Source organism: Tamandua tetradactyla, chromosome X (assembly GCF_023851605.1).
Source record: "Tamandua tetradactyla isolate mTamTet1 chromosome X, mTamTet1.pri, whole genome shotgun sequence".
NCBI lineage: Eukaryota > Metazoa > Chordata > Mammalia > Pilosa > Myrmecophagidae > Tamandua > Tamandua tetradactyla.
Window position 1 is genome coordinate 121,665,235 of NC_135353.1, and position 19,059 is coordinate 121,684,293.

The 19,059-nt window shown below is 47.9% G+C and overlaps 2 protein-coding genes across 10 annotated transcripts; both read right to left on the reverse strand.

Moving 5' to 3' along the window:
* Nucleotides 1–1,166: 1,166 nt before the first annotated feature.
* WDR13 (WD repeat domain 13) lies at nucleotides 1,167–8,147 on the reverse strand. 6 transcript variants are annotated; one of them, XM_077145381.1, is made up of 10 exons: nucleotides 7,927–8,147; nucleotides 7,475–7,561; nucleotides 6,492–6,698; nucleotides 5,706–5,815; nucleotides 5,480–5,610; nucleotides 4,558–4,865; nucleotides 3,471–3,651; nucleotides 3,228–3,369; nucleotides 1,841–1,959; nucleotides 1,167–1,429 (listed from the first exon to the last, which is right to left on the reverse strand). In XM_077145381.1, the coding sequence occupies exons 3-10, from the start codon at nucleotides 6,495–6,497 to the stop codon at nucleotides 1,245–1,247; spliced, it is 1,182 nt and encodes a 393-aa protein (XP_077001496.1). In that variant the 5' UTR covers nucleotides 6,498–6,698; nucleotides 7,475–7,561; nucleotides 7,927–8,147; the 3' UTR covers nucleotides 1,167–1,244. The 6 variants fall into 6 exon arrangements, with proteins under 6 accessions (XP_077001496.1, XP_077001492.1, XP_077001491.1 ...); XM_077145377.1 differs by having other exon boundaries at nucleotides 6,492–6,732; nucleotides 8,061–8,125; XM_077145376.1 differs by having other exon boundaries at nucleotides 6,492–6,732; nucleotides 7,927–8,042.
* A 5,071-nt stretch (nucleotides 8,148–13,218) lies between these two features.
* Nucleotides 13,219–16,904, reverse strand: RBM3 (RNA binding motif protein 3). 4 transcript variants are annotated; one of them, XM_077145382.1, is made up of 7 exons: nucleotides 16,772–16,904; nucleotides 16,016–16,135; nucleotides 15,618–15,724; nucleotides 14,859–14,964; nucleotides 14,668–14,761; nucleotides 14,190–14,273; nucleotides 13,219–13,459 (listed from the first exon to the last, which is right to left on the reverse strand). In XM_077145382.1, exons 2-6 carry the CDS (start codon nucleotides 16,116–16,118, stop codon nucleotides 14,213–14,215), a joined length of 471 nt encoding a protein of 156 aa, XP_077001497.1. In that variant the 5' UTR covers nucleotides 16,119–16,135; nucleotides 16,772–16,904; the 3' UTR covers nucleotides 13,219–13,459; nucleotides 14,190–14,212. The 4 variants fall into 4 exon arrangements, with proteins under 4 accessions (XP_077001497.1, XP_077001498.1, XP_077001501.1 ...); XM_077145383.1 differs by having other exon boundaries at nucleotides 14,186–14,273; XM_077145386.1 differs by lacking the exon at nucleotides 13,219–13,459 and adding an exon at nucleotides 13,466–13,823.
* Nucleotides 16,905–19,059: the final 2,155 nt, after the last annotated feature.

Consider the following 19,059-nt stretch of genomic DNA (forward strand, 5'->3'; position numbering starts at 1 on the left):
GAGCCAAAGCCTCTGACATTTCTGGTAACTTGGTTTTGGGATCACAAGACAGGTCATTCATAACGGATTTGGGTTATTTATCTCCCTATCTATACCTCAAGCTCTCTCTTAACTCAGGGAAGCTCCCCCTTCAAACACTGAACATCAGTTTTTGGTCCTTGAGCTGTTCAGGACTCGAATGTGACCCATGGGGCAGATGTGGGAGGAGACAGGTTGGTCTGAGGGTTTCCCTGGGGATGGGGGGAGTCCCCATCATCTTCACTCCACAGCAGGAGCCCCTGGGTCAGCCTTTGGGCCTAGGGTTGATCCTACACCAACCTGGAGCTCCAAATACTTAACACTTCTGCCCAGTGCTTGTGGGAAACCCAATGTCCTGCCAGGTGTGGAGGAAGTGCCCTGAGAAACCAGCACAGTCCAGCTGTCTAATGAGACATGATAGAACCGCAGTCCCCACCTTGACTTGTCTGCTGCCGACACCCCTGGTGCAAGTTACCATCAGTGCTTGCCTGAACTGTTACAGCAGTCCTGACTGGTCCTGTTTCCATCCTCACCCTTGTCTGTTCTCTTCACAGCAGCCAGAAGGATCCTGTTAACAACCAAGTGAGATCACACCTCTTCTCTGCTCAAAATCCTTCAGTGACTCACCCCTCACTCAGAGGAAAAGCCCAAACCCTCACAGTGGCCACAAAGCCCCACACTATGTGGTCTCTCTGACCTTATCTACAACCACACCCTGGCCCACCATGTGGCCCTTACAATGTTCCTTCTGGCACATTCCAACCTCGGCACCTTTACACTGGTTTTCTTTCTGCCTAGAATGCCTCCTCCCATCCCCTCACCCATCTGCCTCCACTAGAATGTAGGTTTTTATAAGGGATGGATTTCTGTCTGTTTAGGTCACAGCTGCATCCCCAATATGGAAGACAGTTCCTATCCTACGGAAGGTATTCAAAAATGTTTGCTGAATGTGCGACTATGTAAAACACTTAAAACCGTGTGTATGACACAGTGGATATTCAGTAAATGCTTACTGAATGAGTGAACAAACATGAGTAAATGAACCCCATTCCATTTTTGATCCTAGAGCTTCCCACTCCTCCCATCACCTCCCCCCCCATGCCCTTCACCACCACCCCCCTCCAAGAGACCGGAGAGCCAGCCATCAGCACAATCACAGAAACTTTATTTACAAACACAAGGCAGGAGGGGGTGGGAAGGTGGATGATGGCAGGGCTGAAAGGACCCTACTTCTGTTCGCGCCTCCAGACGATGACCATGCCACTGGCGTCACTGGAAGCTAGCAGGCTCTCATCGCAGTTGAAGCTGACATCGAGCACAGGTGCGCTGTGGCCCTGCAGCTTGTTGACAGCAGCCTTTGCTGCCCGCTCCACGTCAAAGAAGTGCACACACATGTCCTCGCTGCCCGTCACTGTCCAGGTGAGAGAGAGAGGGCATTAGAAGGCAGTAGGATGTCCTAGGTGTGAAGTCTCTGAGGTGAGGAGGGATTTATGCCCAGTGGTGAGGTTCAGAGTAGTTTTGGGAGGGGTGGTGTCTCCAAGGATGGGAAGGCACCTAACTGTTCGGGTTCTGTAGCCAGAGTAGGAGGTCTCTGAGCTCTTTGGGGGATTGATGTCTCAGGCTGTGAGGTTTCTAAGCTGACTAAGATTTGTGTTTAAAGCATGAGTTCTCTGAGCTGTTGGGAATTGTGGGGCCCGAAATGAGGTTGTTGGGACATGAGAAGTCGTGAGTCATCCCTGTATCATGATGAGGCCAGATCAGCACCAGCCCTGGTCCCTGTCCCTCCCCAACCACCCAGGCACCCTGATCCTGTGGAACTTACCCACACAGGCCCCCTGGCGGAAAGACATGAGGGGGCAGAAGATGCTGCGCACGGGGTGGGAGCTCTGCTCAATGGGGAAGCTCCTCTTCAGCTGCAGGGTGCCCTCATTATCCACTACCCTGAGGGGAGGGTGGAACAGCAGATCAGAGTGAAGCCCCAGCCCTAGAAGGGGGACCACTGGTGGGCCAGCCTGTGTCCACACCCCTGAACCTGAGTACTTTTCAAGAAACATGAAATCCAGTTTTGAGACAACGGCATAAACCTGTAAGTTATGAGCTAATGTGTGAGTTTGTGATGGTTCATTATCTGTCTCTGCTGATGTAAGTGGGAGCCTCTGCTCCAAAAGCAGCACAAAGAAAGGAAATGGCTGAACAAATTGTGGGACATCTACATCATGAAATACTCCACAGTCATTAATAAGAACAAACTACTGCAGTGGACCTGGGTTAGAAAAGTGAGAAGTGGGAAAGGATGGAGAAGGAGCCCATTTCTGTAAAATAGTAACCTTCCCTCAAAAACGTGTGGCTGTGTGTGCATGTCTAGGATTATATGATAGAGAACCGAACATGGAAAGTTACGTATGAAGCTCTTAACATGCTTTGCTGCAGCAGGAAGGAGGAAAGTAGGGAGAGGATGAGGGAACTGAGCAGAATAATTAAGAGTATATACATAAATAAAAAATTAAAAGTATACATGTCTCTTGAGAAAAAGTGTTTCAAAAGGAGAAGAATAAAATACTAAAATAAAGAGCATCCTGCTAAGCAGTGGTTCTCAGGCCTGGCTAGATACAGGGATGACTTGGGGAACTTTTAAATATACCAATGCCCAATTCCTCCCAAAGCTGCTGATATAGTTGGCCTGGAGTGGGAACTGGGCATTACTGTTTTCAAGTTCTTTAGTTCACTACAATGTACAGCCCTGGCTGAGAACTGCATTTGGTAATGTGCCAGATGTGAGTAGGGATATTAAACCTAATAAAAAAATAAATGAAGGCAGAAAACAGGAATTTGTCCTCCAGGAACTCTGGTCAATTGAAAAGACAGGGTCTCTCCTAAGGGGGCCTCAGTTTGCTCATCTGTAAAGATAATTTACCTACCTTACAGGGCTGTTGTGAGGATTAAATGAGGTGATACGTATAAAGGCTCCAAATAGGGCATGGACACAGCAACTGCTATGACTATTAGCTGTTACTATTACTGCTACTACTGATATTATTATTCTTGTTATTTTATTACTAAGATGCCCTCAGTGAAAATAATCTGATGGAAGAGACAGGTGCTTGGTGCTTATACGGCTCTGGGCGGATGGGAGAGACAGGTGTTCTGTTTCAGTCTGATTGAGGAGGTAGACCCTCCACCCCTGGGGAGCACTGACAGGGGTAACCCACCTGTAGAGCAGCAGCTTGTTGAGACAGGCGTTGATAAGCAGCGAGGGGTCCCGGGCCTCACGGCTGACCCAGGAACGGGCGGAGATGCTAGTGATGGGGCTACCTTCGTGCACCACCAGACGCTTGGCTTTCGTTAGCTTCCCTGCAGCAACAGAGGAAGGGGAAGCAAAAGTAAAGGTTGAGGGTGGGGCACAAGGAGGGCAGGACAGGGAGCAATCAGACATAGACCTGGGGTTCGCTTACCTGTAGCCATGTCGAAAAGAAAGGAGAAGACGCTGCCACGGTCGTCACCTGCCCAGAGCAGCCGGCCAGGGGCATCGAAGGACAAAGCGAGGACCCGGCCTGTCAGCTTGCTGGAGCCACCCTTCACTTTCTTGCCCGTGGAAATGTTCATGACATGCACGTTGTTCTTGGCATTCCCCACCTGTGGGTGGAACCCACACCATCATCCTGCTTCCAGCCAGTCCCTCCTTGTAGCTGACCACAGTGGGGCTGCTGCTGATAGAACTAAAGAGGTTGGTGACCTGCAATCCTGTTCCTGACTGGTCACTCCAGGAAACTAGAAACAGCCAGGTTGCAGCAGGTAGACTAGAAGGTAACCCTCATCTGCAATCTCCCTCCTGGTCGATCCCTCTCATTATCTGACCAGAGTAGGACAGATTCTATGGGGCTAAATGAGGTCTCAAACCCACAAGGCTGTCCCTTGGTCAGTGCCCCCTTGTAGTCTAAACACCACAGTGCTATCCCAGACCTGTGATAATAGTTTTCCCTGCTCCCTGACTTGTCCTTCCTGAACCTTGTAAGACAGCTGCTGATAGAATTACAATGGTCCCAGACCATAAATTCACGCTTTGCCAACTTCCCCTGCATTTTACCCACTAAGGGTCATGTCAGACTTTTAATTTGCTTCCCTTGCACCAATCAATCCTGGAGTCTGACCCAAGTGGGGCTGCCACTGACAGGCGAGATGAGGTCTCAAAAGCATAATCCTGCTCCCCAGCCAGTACCTGCTGCAGTCAGAAGACAGGAGAACAACTGCTGACAGTATCACAGGGGTCCCAAACCTTATAACCCTATCCAGTACTGATGACCACTGGAGTGTACCACAGTGGGACCATTCCAGACCAGTAACTGCACTTCCCTTTCTCTGATGTTTCCCTTCATGTTTGACCACAGTAGGACTGTATCAATGGGACAACAAGGGCCTTAGAGCCATCATCCTGTCCCCAGGAAGTACCCCTTCATGCTCTGATTCCCTTGGACAGCCTGAGCCCCCACCCTCCTGACCCAGAGTTCCCGCCCTTGGTGACCGGTTCCCCTGGAATCTGACCACGGTGAGGTTGTTGTTGACGGGCTGGAAGGTGCAGCAGAGCAATTCAGCGCCATCAGGGTCAGGGATCTCCCGGATGCAGCGGCCATCCTCAGAGGCCCAGATACGCATGGTGGCATCGAGCGAGGTGGACACAAGGATGTCATTGGAGAGGGACCAGGCAAAGTCGGAGACACCACGGGTGTGGCCCCGCAGCACACGGAGCACAGTGGGCGGGGCGGGCACCAGCTGGCACAGTGAGATGCTGCCATCGAGTGAGCAGCAGGCCAGGCGGTGCCGGTCATCATTGGCGAAGCGCACCCTTGGGACTGCAAGGCCAAGGAGCCATTGGTGGGAGTCGGCCCACTCACTGGATGCTTTAGTTTTAAAGTCCCAGCCTGTGTGCTGGGGGCTGTAACCCACTGCCCAAGGCAGACTGGGATCAGTAAAGGGCTTTCTTTGACTGATAAAGGGAGCTGTAACCCCAGAAGGCCCTCTGCCAAAAGCTATATTTTAGCAGGTACTTTGTAATGAAATGAAAGTCTTCTGCAATGTAACAAAGCTCCTAAATCTCAGTGAATGCTTTAGTTAGTTACAAAAGTCTTGGCAATTTGCCAACCCTTGAGACTACCTAACCCACTCTGCCCTTTACAAGGGGATTTGTCTTCAACAAAGGCTTTGAACTCTTCCAAGTGACATGCAAATCTGGAAGCCTTTTGCAAAGTGCTCTTTTAAGCTTCTGAGGCCCTTCACAGGATACGAAGTACCTGAAATTTAGCAGACTGCTTTGCAGAGGGCTTTTCCATTTGCAAAAGGCTTTATGGATTTTAATTTCTTCTTCTGAGGTGTGCAAGAGGCTTTGCATTCCAGAAAAGAGTGCCAGGGGTAGCTGCTGGAGTTTGGGCAAAAGTTTGGTGATGGGACCTGCCACCCCCTGGCTTACCTGCCTCGTCCACGTGTTGGTCAAAGACATGGTACATGCCTGCAAAGGCATAGTTCTCACTCAGCGACGTATCCCCAGCCATGGCCCGACTTGCCTCTGCTACCGACGTGGGCACCACACTGCCAGGGGGCCTGACAGGAGGGAGATATGAGTATTTGGCTTGCTATTCCCCTGTAGGCCCTCTCTTCCCCACAAACCCCCAACCTCAGTTGCGTCTGGTGCATACCTGTCCTCATAGACAGCACGGTTCATCTGTGCCTGCAGCTGATAGGAGCCGCGGCTGATGGAACGGCGATGCCCACGGGCCCCCAAGGCCCGAGGATCATCCTCAAAGTCCTGCAAATGGAGAGGGTCAAGGTGGGTGCATCCTGAAACAGGCTGTGAGGCCCTGTGATGTGCGGAGTGTTCAAACTATACCCAGGATCCCTTCTCATCATGTCCACCACTCCCATCACTGCTTGCCTAGGCTACTGCAGTAGCCTTGTAAACTCCCCTGTAACTGCCCTTGCCCTGCTCAGCAAAGACTCAATAAATGTTTGGTGAACAAAGAACTAACACTCTTCCCCCAGAAAACCATTTGGCATGGTCTCTCACTTCACTGAGGTCTTACCTCAATTGTCACCTCCTCAGAGAGGTCTGTGATCACTGCCATCAAATACAGCTCCCTTCTGCCCCCCATGCCAATTCTTTTTCTAATCCCCTCCATTTGCTTTATGTTTCTGTCTTAGCACATCTTACTACCATAGCATGTATTGACTTGGTTATCTGGTTTGCTGTATATTTATTGACCTATATGTCTTCTTTATTGCCTGTCCATCAGCCTGTTTATCTTGCATATTATATGTTTATTGACTTATTTATGTTGGATGTTGTCTCTCTCTTTTTTCCTCCCCTGCTGATCCTGAGCACCTGGAACAGTGTGTGACACACCACAAGAGCTTGACCAAAATCTGTTGAGAGAAGGCATGGAGACAGGTGATCGGCAAGGTAGGTGGCACGGCAAGGAGCTCACCTCCATGCGGTCGAGGGTAGTGCGGCTGCTGCGTACAATACTGTTGCTATAGGCCCGAGCGCTGCCTGGTTCGGAGAGGGGCCCGTAGCGCTGGCCCAACAGCTGCCCACGCAGCCTCAGGTACTGCCGACGTAGGGCTGGGGGGTGCCCAGCTTTGGCATTCTCCCGCAGCAGCTGGCTGCGCCGCCGGATATACTGTGTCCGGAACTGGGGAAATGTTGGCGTGCGGTACGCGTTGTACCTGCCAGGGCAGGAGGCAGGGGAGGCGGCAGGCGGCAGGCACAGGACAGAGGGGACTCAATCAGCTCATGAGACAGGGAAGGAGAATGAGGTGTGTGGTAGTGAGTGGGGGTCAGGATGGCAAGAGGAATCAGCATCAAAGTAGAGTGGTAATGGGGAGAATGTTCTCTCTGGTGTTGTGATGAGGGTGTCTGCAGTAATCACGGGTGTCGGTCAGGCAGGGCAATGGGGTTACTGTGGGAACAATAAAGTCAGTATGCAGCTTTGCTAGGGTTGGTGTGGGAAGACTGAGTACAGGCAATAATAGGGGTCAAGTAGCATGGCGATCGAAGTCAGACTGGCATGGTGATGGGGGGTTAGTGTGGGGTGGTGTTGGGATCAGTCTGGGGACTGATGCAGTCAGAGTGGGGAAGTGATGATGGTAAAAGAAGTCTGGGGGCAATAATGGGGGACAGGATGTCACCAGCCTGAGCTCCATCCCTCCCCCACCCCCACAAAGGCTCTAGCACTGCGACCTCTTTGCGCATGCCCGCATCTGACGGCATTTCCCCAGCATGCTCTTTAAGGACCCCTCTGGCCTGGCCATCTCACTGCAGATGGGTACCCATATCCCGCTACTGCGCACGCTCACCTTTGGCATGCCCAGGCAGCAGCATAAGGCAGGTTCTCCCGGCCTCACTTATCGCCATTGCGCATGCACTACAGTAACTTCCGCTCCCGTGTGCTCCGACCCCAGGCCTCACCTCGCGTCTACTGCTAAGACCTGCTGCCACACCGCGGCCATTCCCCGAACTCCGGACCCCTCCTCCGGCGCGTTCGCCCGCGGAAGCCTACAGGACAAGGACCTCGAACTTCAGCTTCCCAGGTCCCAAGGGAAGGGATTTGGCCACGCCCCTTCCGCTAAGCGAACGTTGCCGTAGACATCAAGTCCCGCCACGCAGGGACGTCATGAAATCCCACCCACCTCAAACGCACCTGGCGTTATCCCGGCCATCACCCCCGCCCAACCCTTCCCGGGCAGCGCCCAGATGACTCAGAGCGGAGCTTCAGACCTCACGCCGCCCATCCCCGGTCGCCATAGCGACGCCCCTCCCCCGCCGAGCAATCCTTATTGGCATTCCCCACCCATCTTGCCCGTGCTCCCCCCCGCCTTCCCTTCGCGGGTCCAAGAGCAGAGCTCGGGACAGGGAACCACCTCCGGGGCTGCCTCCGGCTCTTGAGGCCCCCGGGGCGGCCCTGAGATCACTGTCACCCTTTTCTTCTGTCTCTCTTCTCGCTCTCTCAGGCTCCAGGCAAGATGGCCACTCGCTGCCAGGAAGGACCACTCACCGCAGAGAGAATCTATGGGAATTCTCCCTAGGGCGTGGGAGACTCGCGCAGGCGCACTAAGGAACAGCAGCTTCTGGCGTGAGGACGGATGCTCCGCCCCTTAAGTTCTACCCTATTGGCACTTTTTGTATACACAAGGGATGATTAGGTCCAAGAGCCACAGGGACTGGGCGAGTCTGCGAATTACTTCCTTAAAATAGGCTCAAAAATGCGACTTTCAAACAAAAGGAAACACGACTTTCTTTTGAAAGAGCATCCATCTCCTTTAAGCAGCACGTTTGCCAAGCGAGATATGAAGCATAGAATAAACGATTAAGAGTTTTAAAGTGAATTCCCCTAGCCCTGATATTCCTTATTCATTAAGCTCCTGGTATCTAAGAAGGCAAATTTATTCTGTTCTTTAAACTTTTTTTGTCCTTTAATTGGTTCGAATGGCTTGACAGTCCCACTCTTTCAGGGATCACGTATGCAGAGGTTCTTAAGAGTGACTGATAAGCCTCTGGACACCCCTTGGATGAGAAGAGTCCGTTCTATATGTGTGACTGAGGGTGAGATGGAGGGTTTGAATGCTCCGAGGAAGCTAGGTCTCTAAAGGCACAAGACATTATTAGGCAAAACACGCTTTGAGATTTGGACCCAAGAAGGCTTATCAGAATCATCTTTTTATGTCAGCTGTAGCAGGAAGATGTATCTCAAACCCTTCATCTTAATGTCAGGATAAACAGAATTGAAAAGGTGGAAATACAAGGTTTAGTGGCTTCCTGTTGGATCTTAACATCAACTAATAATTTTCAAGACGGAGTTCTTTTGCAACTGGGAGACACATCTAAAAATGTATTCTTTTTTTCGTGTTCTATCACAAACAGGTCATACTGTATGTATTGACTTTGCATCTCCCTTGTTTATGTAACTGAGCTATCACTATCTTTCCATATTAAATACCCTATCACATGGTCGCTAAAGAATGAACTGTATTTTACTCTACAAAACTTGTAACCCTAACAAAAACCACTGACATTTATTGAACATGGACAATGTGCTGGGCACTGTTCATGGTAATTTACCAATATTAAATCCATTTAATCCTAATAACTGAATGTTGTGGGTGCCACTATTCCCATTTTACAGATGAGGAAATCTGAAGCTCAGGGAGTCCAGAGCCACATTTTAAGGAGCTGACCTCCTATTTGTGACAAGCATCATCCAGTGACCTCTCTGACCTCACCTCCACTCACCGCTCCAGCCACACTAGCCACCTCGCTGTTGTACTTCCTTTTTCTATTCTCTTCCCCTAGATGTAAAGGGAACATAAGGCTGAAAGATTTGGCCGGTAAATAAAAGCAACCCTTTTTAGATTGATATGCCTACCACTTATAAACACAGCCACAGCAAGAATAGTGGCAGGTGCTGACTGCTCATGTTCCTTGCATAGGGTGACACAAAAAGGGGCCCAATGACTGTCTTTTGCTGAGGGACCAATTTCATGCTGCAGCTTAACAGTTAGTTCTATAGCCCTAAATGGTGGGGATTGAGTGCTCATCTCTCATCAGAACCGCCAGAAGTAATGATAACAGCCTCCTTGGTAGTCAGGGAGGTGAACAGGGAATGGTTTTGTAGCAGCTCTTGACAAGCCTGTGTTCCCAGAGGATCATGAGGCCCTCTGCTAAGGCTCAAATTCAGCCTCCTACAAGGCCTGTGGAGATATGCAAGGCAGCTAAGGGTGTTATGGCAGATTCACAGGCACCAGATATCATTGCTTGTTGAAACGTCACCTTGTCTGAGATGCTTACCCTGACTGCCTGTGTAAAACAGCACATCCCATCACCCACCTCCAGCCTGCTTTCCTTAATGCTTGCCATTGCCTAGCCTTACACAAGATTAGTTCACCATAGGCTCCACTGATACCTGATTCCTGGAACGTCAAATCTGTTGCTGTGTTCCTATTATACAGCATAGATATAACAAAACCAATTTGCTCACTACATGCGAGGTACCTCTGTTCTAGGTGTTTCCCATTTTTCTGGCTCATTTAGCAGAGTACCTTTCTTATTTCCATTTTACAGGTAAGGAGATGGGCAGGCAAGCAAGAAGGGGCTCTAGGGCCAGTGCCTGGAAAATATTTAATTAATGAATACCAGATGCTAAGAAATAGAACAGAACTTACAGAAGAGCATTTCTTCAGGCCACCAGAGTAGAAATGCCTTTAACTATCTATGGAGGGGGCTTTGTAGGTACAGGGCAAGCTAGAAGAGAACACCTGATGGCTACCTAACTAACTCCCACCCCAGAACTGAGATCAAATAAACCAGACCCATTTTTTAAAAAATGTTTTATTATGGAAATCTTCAAACTCACACAAAAGAATAGTTATCCATAATATAATGAACCTTCACGTACCCATCACCCAGATTCAACTATAAACACAACAGCATCTTTCAAACTGCAAGCTCTATATTCATTTTAGTGTTAAAAAAGAAAACATCTGAGAACTTGGCACAAAGACATAGTCATTAAGCCTTTCTTTCCTTTACACAGACAAATGGGAGTACTGGATCACAGTGAAAAAAAAATCTACTTTGTATTATAGATTACAAATTGTCTGCTCTGGCTATAAGGACTAGAAAGAGTAAAGGAAATTGCTCGAGATGCATTTTGCTTACAGCTTAAAATTAAGTTAAAAAATGTAACTCTTCAACAATGCATTAGCAATGATTATGCAGAACAATGCCATGAGTTTTTTTTTTTTTTTTGGACAACTTAAGACACCTTAACTTTCTGTATATAGGAAATCCCACTCCCCAGAGGGTTTAGGTCAGCTCCCTGTAACCAAACATCATGTAACAGTATTTCTGCAGTGAACTGAATGCATTTGTACATTATGTGGGAAAAATAAAGATTATATAAAAAGCCTTAGGTTAGGTCTTGCCATCAAATTTGAAATCTTTTTATTTTCCAGATTGTTGTGTGTTCTGTATCAGGGACTGTGGACCTATTTGCTATTCCACAGAGTCTGTAAGAGGAATGTAGCTGGGTAAAGACTCGGTCACATTTTGTCTTGAGAAGCAGTTAAGAGCGGTAGGAACAATGACTACTGATTGTCTTTCAAGATGCTTTTTGACATGCCTTAAGATTCTTAACATATAAAAAAGCATTTTGAACATAGCTTTCAACACATCACTAAATCCTAGATGTGGGACTAGGGTGTGGGGAGCTGTTCAAACATTTTATAAGTCATTTAATACCCTAAACCCGTGTAACATGGGTACCATTAATTTTATTCCACTTTACAGATGTGAAAACTGAGACAAAGAAATTAAGCTATAAAGTCTAAAAACAGATCTCTGTCCACATGGGGTAGGAGGGGTGGACCTGAGATTAGAAAACCACATCTAGAATTTATTCTAGACCTTGAAATGGTTTGAGGGAGGTCCAAGGATTGTTTGATGTTCAAAGTTTTTGGTGCAGATAAGATCCAGGGCTTGAAAAAAAATACCTGCAGGGTAGGTATTTTGTCTGATGCATAGGCCTTGGGGATATATGCTCTCAAAGTACCTTTGAGCATCTGGGAACTTCTGGCCTCTATGGGTTCTTCGGAAACACTAAGATTCTGACCAAACCAAAGCACTTTAAGCCTGATCCCTGACTTTCAACCTGAAATATGGAATTTTATTCAAGGACTGTGGGAACCATGGAAAACCCAACTGCGGGCCCTCTAGGCCCTTTCCCTTAGAGCAAATAAACAGGAAGTGACTGGATCTCTCTGGGCTGAACAAAGCACTTGCCAGAGTTGTTAGTATGAGACTACAGTCTATTGATCCCACCTGGGGAACACTATTACAGAAATATCATAAATTATGAGATCATGCCTCTAGCCACATTGAGGGTGACAGGTATTTTCCTTCCTGAGGCAAGGAGCAGAGTAGGACCCCTCCCCACCTTCACACACCTACAAGGTACTAATGGTGATCCTTTTGTCAATTCCCACTGTTGTTAGTTCACCAATGGTCCAGTACATAATGCCTCCTTAGACCAAGTACCCACCTGGTGCGGGTAGCCACAATGCCCCATAACCTGGGCCTGGCTCAGTGGGTGAGGCAGAAGTCTGAGTTCTTGAGTCTCCACCTGCCAAAGCAAATTCATAACTGTTTGGGTGGGAGGAAGGGTCCCCGGGCCTGTCCCAGCTGGCCAGGAGATCCAGGAGACAGCCTCAAAGACCAGGACTCTCAATAGAATGCCCATACCCCAGGGAATAAGGCAATTTAGGATGTCCCAGAGCTTTCTTTCACTCCAGTATCCCTGCTAAACACCAGCCAGGTGGAAGCCATGGACATCACTGATTCTTCTCTTCCCAACTGCAACCATGGGGCCTCAATACAACCATCAGAACTGTGATTAACTGGAGAAGTGAGGTATTAAGACCTGCTAGAGGTATAAAACCAGACTAAGGGCCATCACCATCATTCTGGCACCAAGAAGACTGAATCCCTGTGACTGAGGGCTTTATTATTAAACAGGCTTACATACCTATTAAATTCACTTAAGCTTCTGCAGAAACTGTAATGGATAATGATGCCTACGAAGCTGTGTCAAGCACAGGTTAGACTCGTAAGAGGTCAAATAGCTGGGAAGTAGCAGAGCCTAGATTTGAATCCTGGAATCTGGAGTCCAAGCTCTTAACCACTTTCAAACCAAGTTTGTCCTATATCCCTCACAAGGTGAATAAACCTCCCTGAACCCATTACTTCAGGGGAAGTGAAACCACTTTCCATTTATGGCAGGTTTAGCTCAAGACATGCGATTGGGTGCTTTATGTTCTCAAAACAATCTTGAAAGTGTTCCGAATACTCAGAAAAGCTAGGGAGATCCAAACCCAAGCAGTCTGATTCCCAAACAGAAACTAATTAAAACAATGGGACCATCTTAGGAAATCCCAGCCATAAGGATTTCTCCTGTACACTTAAAGGCTTCAATGTATACCCAAAACACTCCCAAATTTAGTCAAACTATGAAACTTGAGGTCTCTCCTCTTCCAGCAGTCCACGCCCACATCCACCTTTCCACTCCTTCACCAAATTATTTTCTCAAAGCCTCCCTCCTCCTGACCTTTCTCTAATTCTCAGTTTGTAAACTGGGTTGAGTAAGGAAACAGCACTGTCAATTTTCATGTTTTCAAATTCCATCTTTTTAATCAGCTCCATGAAGGACATCCTAAACACTATGAAACACAACAGAATATTTCTTTCTTCCAGTATTAAAAAGATGACATTCACAAACATTTTAAAGAAGTTCTTCTATATAATCAGGGTGGTAGTCTCATAACGTTGGAGTAAAAAACACCTCTTAGCAACCATGTTCTTGACGGAGATTTCTTGTAGGTACGTTCGGAAATTGCTTCCTAACTGTGATAAGAAAACATTGTGTACAAATTTTTTAGATGTCCCTACATGCACGTTAAAAAAAAATAATTCTGACCATTTTTTGCCAGAACCATTAATCCTGAGAGCCCAAACTAAAATTAAAAAGCTAGTAAAAGAAAAACAGCCAGGCTTTACAATGTCCCAGAATGTCTCTAAATGGAGGGAAAATTTTTGAAACACATGGACTTTTCTAAAAGGCCTTTCACAGAGGCTACCCTGGGAGCTCAATTCAAAAATAAACTTATGTACTAAAACAAAGATGTTTCAGTGCAGCTCCAAAAATCTTATAAATACAGCGATTTGGAAAGACGATGCTGGATCAGAAGAATTTTTATTCCTTGTGTATCTGAGAATAGTAAGAATGGGGAAAATTGTGAAGTCAGGAAGGGACAGGCTGACAACATGCTCACCTCCCAGGGTTGATAAAATGCAAAGGGCTGTATAAGACGGGCCCCCCCTTTACCTCCCTCCAGGTCAAGCAGTATAGATAGACTTCAGGGAGACAAGTTTTCAGCCCCTGATCCCAAGCAACTAGCCCTGACATGCATCTGAGAGAACAAGGGAGGCCAGAGGCCTAAGAATGAGGTTAGGTGGGCTGGCCAGGTGATATATGAAGGGAAGTGGAAATGCTGAGTAGTCTGGCAAGAAAAAAAGGTGACAGGGCTGGACCAAAAGAATCTTCTCAGTGGCAAGAAATACAAGTCTCACCTACATTATATGTGTGTATGTCTCATCTCAGTTGTCATAATTGTCTCTGTAATTCCCTCCAGAGTAGCGGTCATAACCACCCTGGCTTCTGGTGGGGAAAAAAAAAAGTTATATTACAGGAATGTACTGCATACCTCTGATATTAATCACAAGTCACATAATCTTATATACACTATATGTACATATTAACTTATGTTACATATCTATGTGAAACAGGATATATTAAAGTTACGAATATCACAGAAAGCATGTAATTGTACAGCACACAATTTACATATAAACCACATAACATTAATGTAAAACAGTTACATACATATTTACCACCTACCAGACAGTACTCCTATATACGACCATACAATTAACATTAATTGCCAACTTGCCACAACTGCACAGCTCATTAGAGCTGGGGATTAAAACACAGGCAAGCTGACCTCTTACGGAGAAGAAGCACTGCCTTAGTGCCCCAACCTCTTGCTACCCACCTGCCACCATAGTCTCTGGACCTTCCATATCCATATCCATATCCTCCAGGCCGACTGTCATACCGACTGCTGCCATATCCTTGGTCCCCGCCACCTGCAGCAGATAAACATTTAAATAATAGTAGTTGTCCAGACACAGGGCAATAAAAGGTGCTCATGCTCCCCCGTGATCAAACACCTAAGGCACTTACCTCTAGAGTAGCTGCGACCACGCCCATGGCCCCCAAAGGCACCCCCTCGGGTTCCCCGGGCTGACTTGCCCGCATGGTCCACACGAATCTGGCGACCATCCAGGGACTAGGTGTGGAAGGGAGACACAAGGGGAATGGGTTGTTGGTCAGTCGGGGCAGTGGTGAGGGAAGAGTGGGCAAGGGCAGGTGGGCAAAGGAGCCCAGAAACTTCTGCTAGGCACCAGGTTCTGGGTGCCACATTCCAGAACAAGCTCCTTTGACCAGAATGGCTTTATCAGGAGCTTTATCAGGAGCCCACAAAATGACCTGGATCCACCGTGTTCCCCCTGCTACTACTTACATCTTGACTGAACTCAGGTTGAGTTCTCCTCCCCACTCCTCTAAGCTGCCCGACTATTAGGGCTAGATAGACACAGACACCTCTCTTGGTTTGAGGCTTCAGAGTCCATCCCAGAAGACTCACGAGGTCCTCTCCGGGCCAGGCCCGCAGGTCTGCAGACTCTACTACCTAAGCCCAAGGCAGGTCAACCATCCACGGGTGGCTTCTCGGCCTCATGCAGGACCAGTCGTCGCCTCCCAGGCAGCCCGGCTCAGTCTGCCGCTGCCCTCCACCCCCTAGAACAGAAGGCAGTCACGGCTCCCGTGAGTGGGCACTGCGGGGCCTGGTGGCCGCGCTGCCCCTAGCAGACAGAGGGAAAAACAGAAGAACAGAGAAGTAGCAGATGGGGGCAGAGCCCCTCCGCAGGTAAGAGGCCTCACCTCTCCATTCATGGCTTGCATGGCATCTGAGGCATGCTCCGGATTGGTGAAAGTGATGAAGCCAAAACCCCGGGACCGTTGAGTCTCCCGGTCCTTGACGACAACCACTGGGGAAGAGAGAAAGTAGATGAGGAAATGCTGTTAAGTCATAACATAAAAAAAAAAAAAAAAACAAAAAAACGGAAGCCTAAAAAGAGGGATTCCTCCCACCAATCCTGGAGAGTTATCAGGTTATCCTCGACTTTAGAAACTGAACCCTTAGACCGAGGAACATAGGAAGGAAAGGAAAATCTGAAGGTCGAGGGCCTCGACTTTTCACCATCAATGTTTCTTGATATCCAAAAGCCCCAGACTTTCTCTCCTCCACCCCTTATCGGGGACCTGGTTCCTGTTCTCACCTTCAGAGATAGGCCCAAAGCTGCTGAAGTGGTCTTCCAACGCTTGCTCATCGGTGTTGAAGTTGAGCCCTCCCACGAAGAGTTTCCCTTCTTCAGACGACATGGCAGGAAATTCGAGTCCTAGGAAAGAACAAGGAAAAGGGTGGGAGAAACAGCGGAGGTGGAAGAAAAAGGAGAAAAGTTGGAGGACTGGGAAAGAAAAATGAAGAGAGGGAACGGAGACAGGGCAGAAAAAAAAGAGAGAAACAAAATGAGGAGTAACTAAAGAGAGACGAGGGTGGGGGAGGGGAGCCGAAAAGGCGGGAATCAGAACAGGATCACGCAGAGGTCGCCATTTGGGGGCCGCTATTGCGCATGCCCATAAAAATCCCCAGCCACCACGCCCGTCATTTTGTGCCGCTGCGCAGGCCTAGAACAGCCTTGCATTCCCTCCGTGCCCACAGAACAAGATGGCGGCGGTCACATGGGGAAGTGGGGGGGTGGTGGAGAGCAAGCAGGTCTGGGCCAACGCGTGGTCAAAGCCGCTACTAATGCCACTAATCCCTCCCGGCATTCCTCACACTGGGACACCGCGCGCCAGCCTCCAACCAACCGAAATGTTTCCTTTCCGAACACAGGCCCGCCCGCCCAGAAGTCCAAGCCTACGTGTCAGAGACTCTGCTCTCCATGCACGCCCCCACGCCCCAGGTCCCGCCCGGGGCGGTGGCAACTGAGCGAGTCGAGGAGCGGCTGCTCCACAGGACAGACGCTATTTACCTGGAAACTGGAAAACAAGACGAGACCAACAGCTAACGTTGAGGACCAGAGAGAATGGGGAGACTGCCGCGCGGGAAGACGCTTGATAAAGCGTACGTAGGAAGCACGTCACGGAACGTGCACCGTGAGGGGCGGTGTGCGTGTTCATTGGCTGAAAAGAGCAGTGGTGGGGGTGTGTGAGCGGGGGAGGGTGGAGGGCTGGGTACGGGAGGGAGGAAGGGACAGCAAAGCAAAAGGAGAAGTGCGCTCTTCTCGCATCCGGAAATGGGGCTCCCTGTGTGGAATTGTTGTGTCCTGACATCAGCACCCCCCACCAGCCGCGCGGTCGTCATCCCTCTCGTGCACGAACTTTATTGCCTGGCGGTCTCGATTCCTTACTGTCCCTGACATCATTTTCATTGTCCTTTGCGTCACCCCCCAGTGATTCTGTTGTCATCCTCACCATCACAGTCTCTTCCTCGCCAGTCCCTGACGACATAATTACTGTCCTCTTATATCCCCTCCTCACCCTCTAGTCCTCTAATTTTACACTCCTCAAGGGCTGACATTTTATCCCTGATTTCATCACCTCTCACAGTTCCTGACATCAGACCCTCCACTGACCCCTACCCCTTCTCCTCTATGCCCAACATCTTATTTCCTGTCACTGGACCCTTTTAACTGGAGTCATTCATTCTCATCTCTGTATTCAGTCCTCATCTGACAGCTCCCTGAATCAGCCTCTTGATTTCCCTGGCAGTAGACTGCCTGAGATGCCTTCTAGGATGATGCTCCGATCTTCAGATGGTGTACTGGTGTACATCCCGATTCACAGAACGATTTTTGCCCTCAGAGTAGTTGAGTTCTTCATCCACAGAAAGGACTTGCACAATACACAGTGGATTTATCCAAAAGGCAAGAGCGTCTTAGCCTGCTGCCCATGATTTGGTCTTGTCCAACTTGCAGGACGTCTGAACTTCCTTTGCAATGAATAGATTTGACAGATTTTTTGTTTCTGAGTTCACCATCAACAGAGAGTGGGCTGGTTTACCCTCAGAGACTCTAAATTCCTTATCCATAGGATGGATTCGGCCAGCCTTCTAAGGGTCAGTCCCCCAAACACAGATATATTTGTTCACCTTCAGAATACTTTGCTACTCTTCCACAAAATGGACTCGTCTGGCTTCCTCCTGCCCCCAGAATGGGCTTGAATACACTGGCCACGTAATACTAGTCTTAGATGGTCCTAAAGAATGAGCCCCCATACAAAAATATATTTCTTTGCCTCTTAAAGCGTCTGAGCTCTGATCATACTCCGTGGTTCAGGATGCATCCTCACTGCTACTCCAAGCAAAGACCCTCTTATTTTATTTATTGCCTTTATTCTCACACCCAACTTCCTTTCTTTTCCTCTCATTGTCAACCATGTTATTGTGTTTAATGTGTATCTTTTTTGCATTATTTCATATGAAATTTGCATTTTTGTCTATGCTTTTAAAGTAAATGTGATGTTCTGCTTTTAATTTTTTTCTTTCAACCAGCAGTTTTTTTTTTTTATTATTTTAATTTAATTTAATTTTTTTTTGTATGCTGTATGGTGGGGATCACATTTCATTCTTTTTTCCATGTGAGTATCCCCTTATTACAGCACCATTTGTTGAATTCCTTGTTTGTTTTTTGGTTTGGTTTTTCGTTTGTTTGTTTGTTTGGGAAGTGCATGGATCAGGAATCAAGCCCTGGTCTCCTGCATGGCAGGCGAGAATTCTACCACTGAACTACCAAGGAGCATTGTTTTTAAGAGCCATCTGTGTTGCTATGTGTACATCTAATCTGTCCATTGCTTATCTAATGGTTGTAATAAACTCCATGCTGTGCAAAAACTGCATCATTTTACCCTTCCACATTCCCAACAAGGGACACTCAAATTGCCTCAACACCCCACTTCAACAAATAATGCCTTGTAAATGTTTCTTTATGGGCCAGTGTGAAAATTCCTTTAGGATATATACTCAGAGAATAATTGCTGGGTCATAGGGGATGTACATACTTAATTTCTGCAAGCAGTGCCAGATTATCTGGAATGGGTGTATTGTCTGTACTCCTACCAGCAGTGCATGAAGGTGCCTACATTCCCGTCCCTGCCAACATTTAGCATTATCTAGCTTTCTAAAAATTTCCAGTCTAATAGGTGTAAAGTCATAGTTTGTTGGTTTTAAAATTTACATTTCTTTGATTGATAATGATTTTGAGCATCTCTTCATGTGCTTGTTCAGTTTGGGTTTTCCTCATGTAAATTGCCTCTTCATATC

Coding starts and splice junctions, on each gene's coding strand:
- WDR13 (XM_077145377.1), bottom strand. CDS start 7,515: ATGGCCGCGGTGTGGCAGCAGGTCTTAGCAGTAGACGCGAG. Junction 6,733..7,474: donor GTCTTAGCAGTAGACGCGAG/GTGAGGCCTGGG, acceptor CTGCCCTGGCAG/GTACAACGCGTACCGCACGC. Junction 5,611..5,705: donor CGTGCTGTCTATGAGGACAG/GTATGCACCAGA, acceptor CCCTCCTGTCAG/GCCCCCTGGCAGTGTGGTGC.
- RBM3 (XM_077145382.1), bottom strand. CDS start 16,118: ATGTCGTCTGAAGAAGGGAAACTCTTCGTGGGAGGGCTCAACTTCAAC. Junction 14,965..15,617: donor TGCAAGCCATGAATGGAGAG/GTGAGGCCTCTT, acceptor TTCCACACCTAG/TCCCTGGATGGTCGCCAGAT. Junction 14,762..14,858: donor TGGTCGCAGCTACTCTAGAG/GTAAGTGCCTTA, acceptor TATCTGCTGCAG/GTGGCGGGGACCAAGGATAT.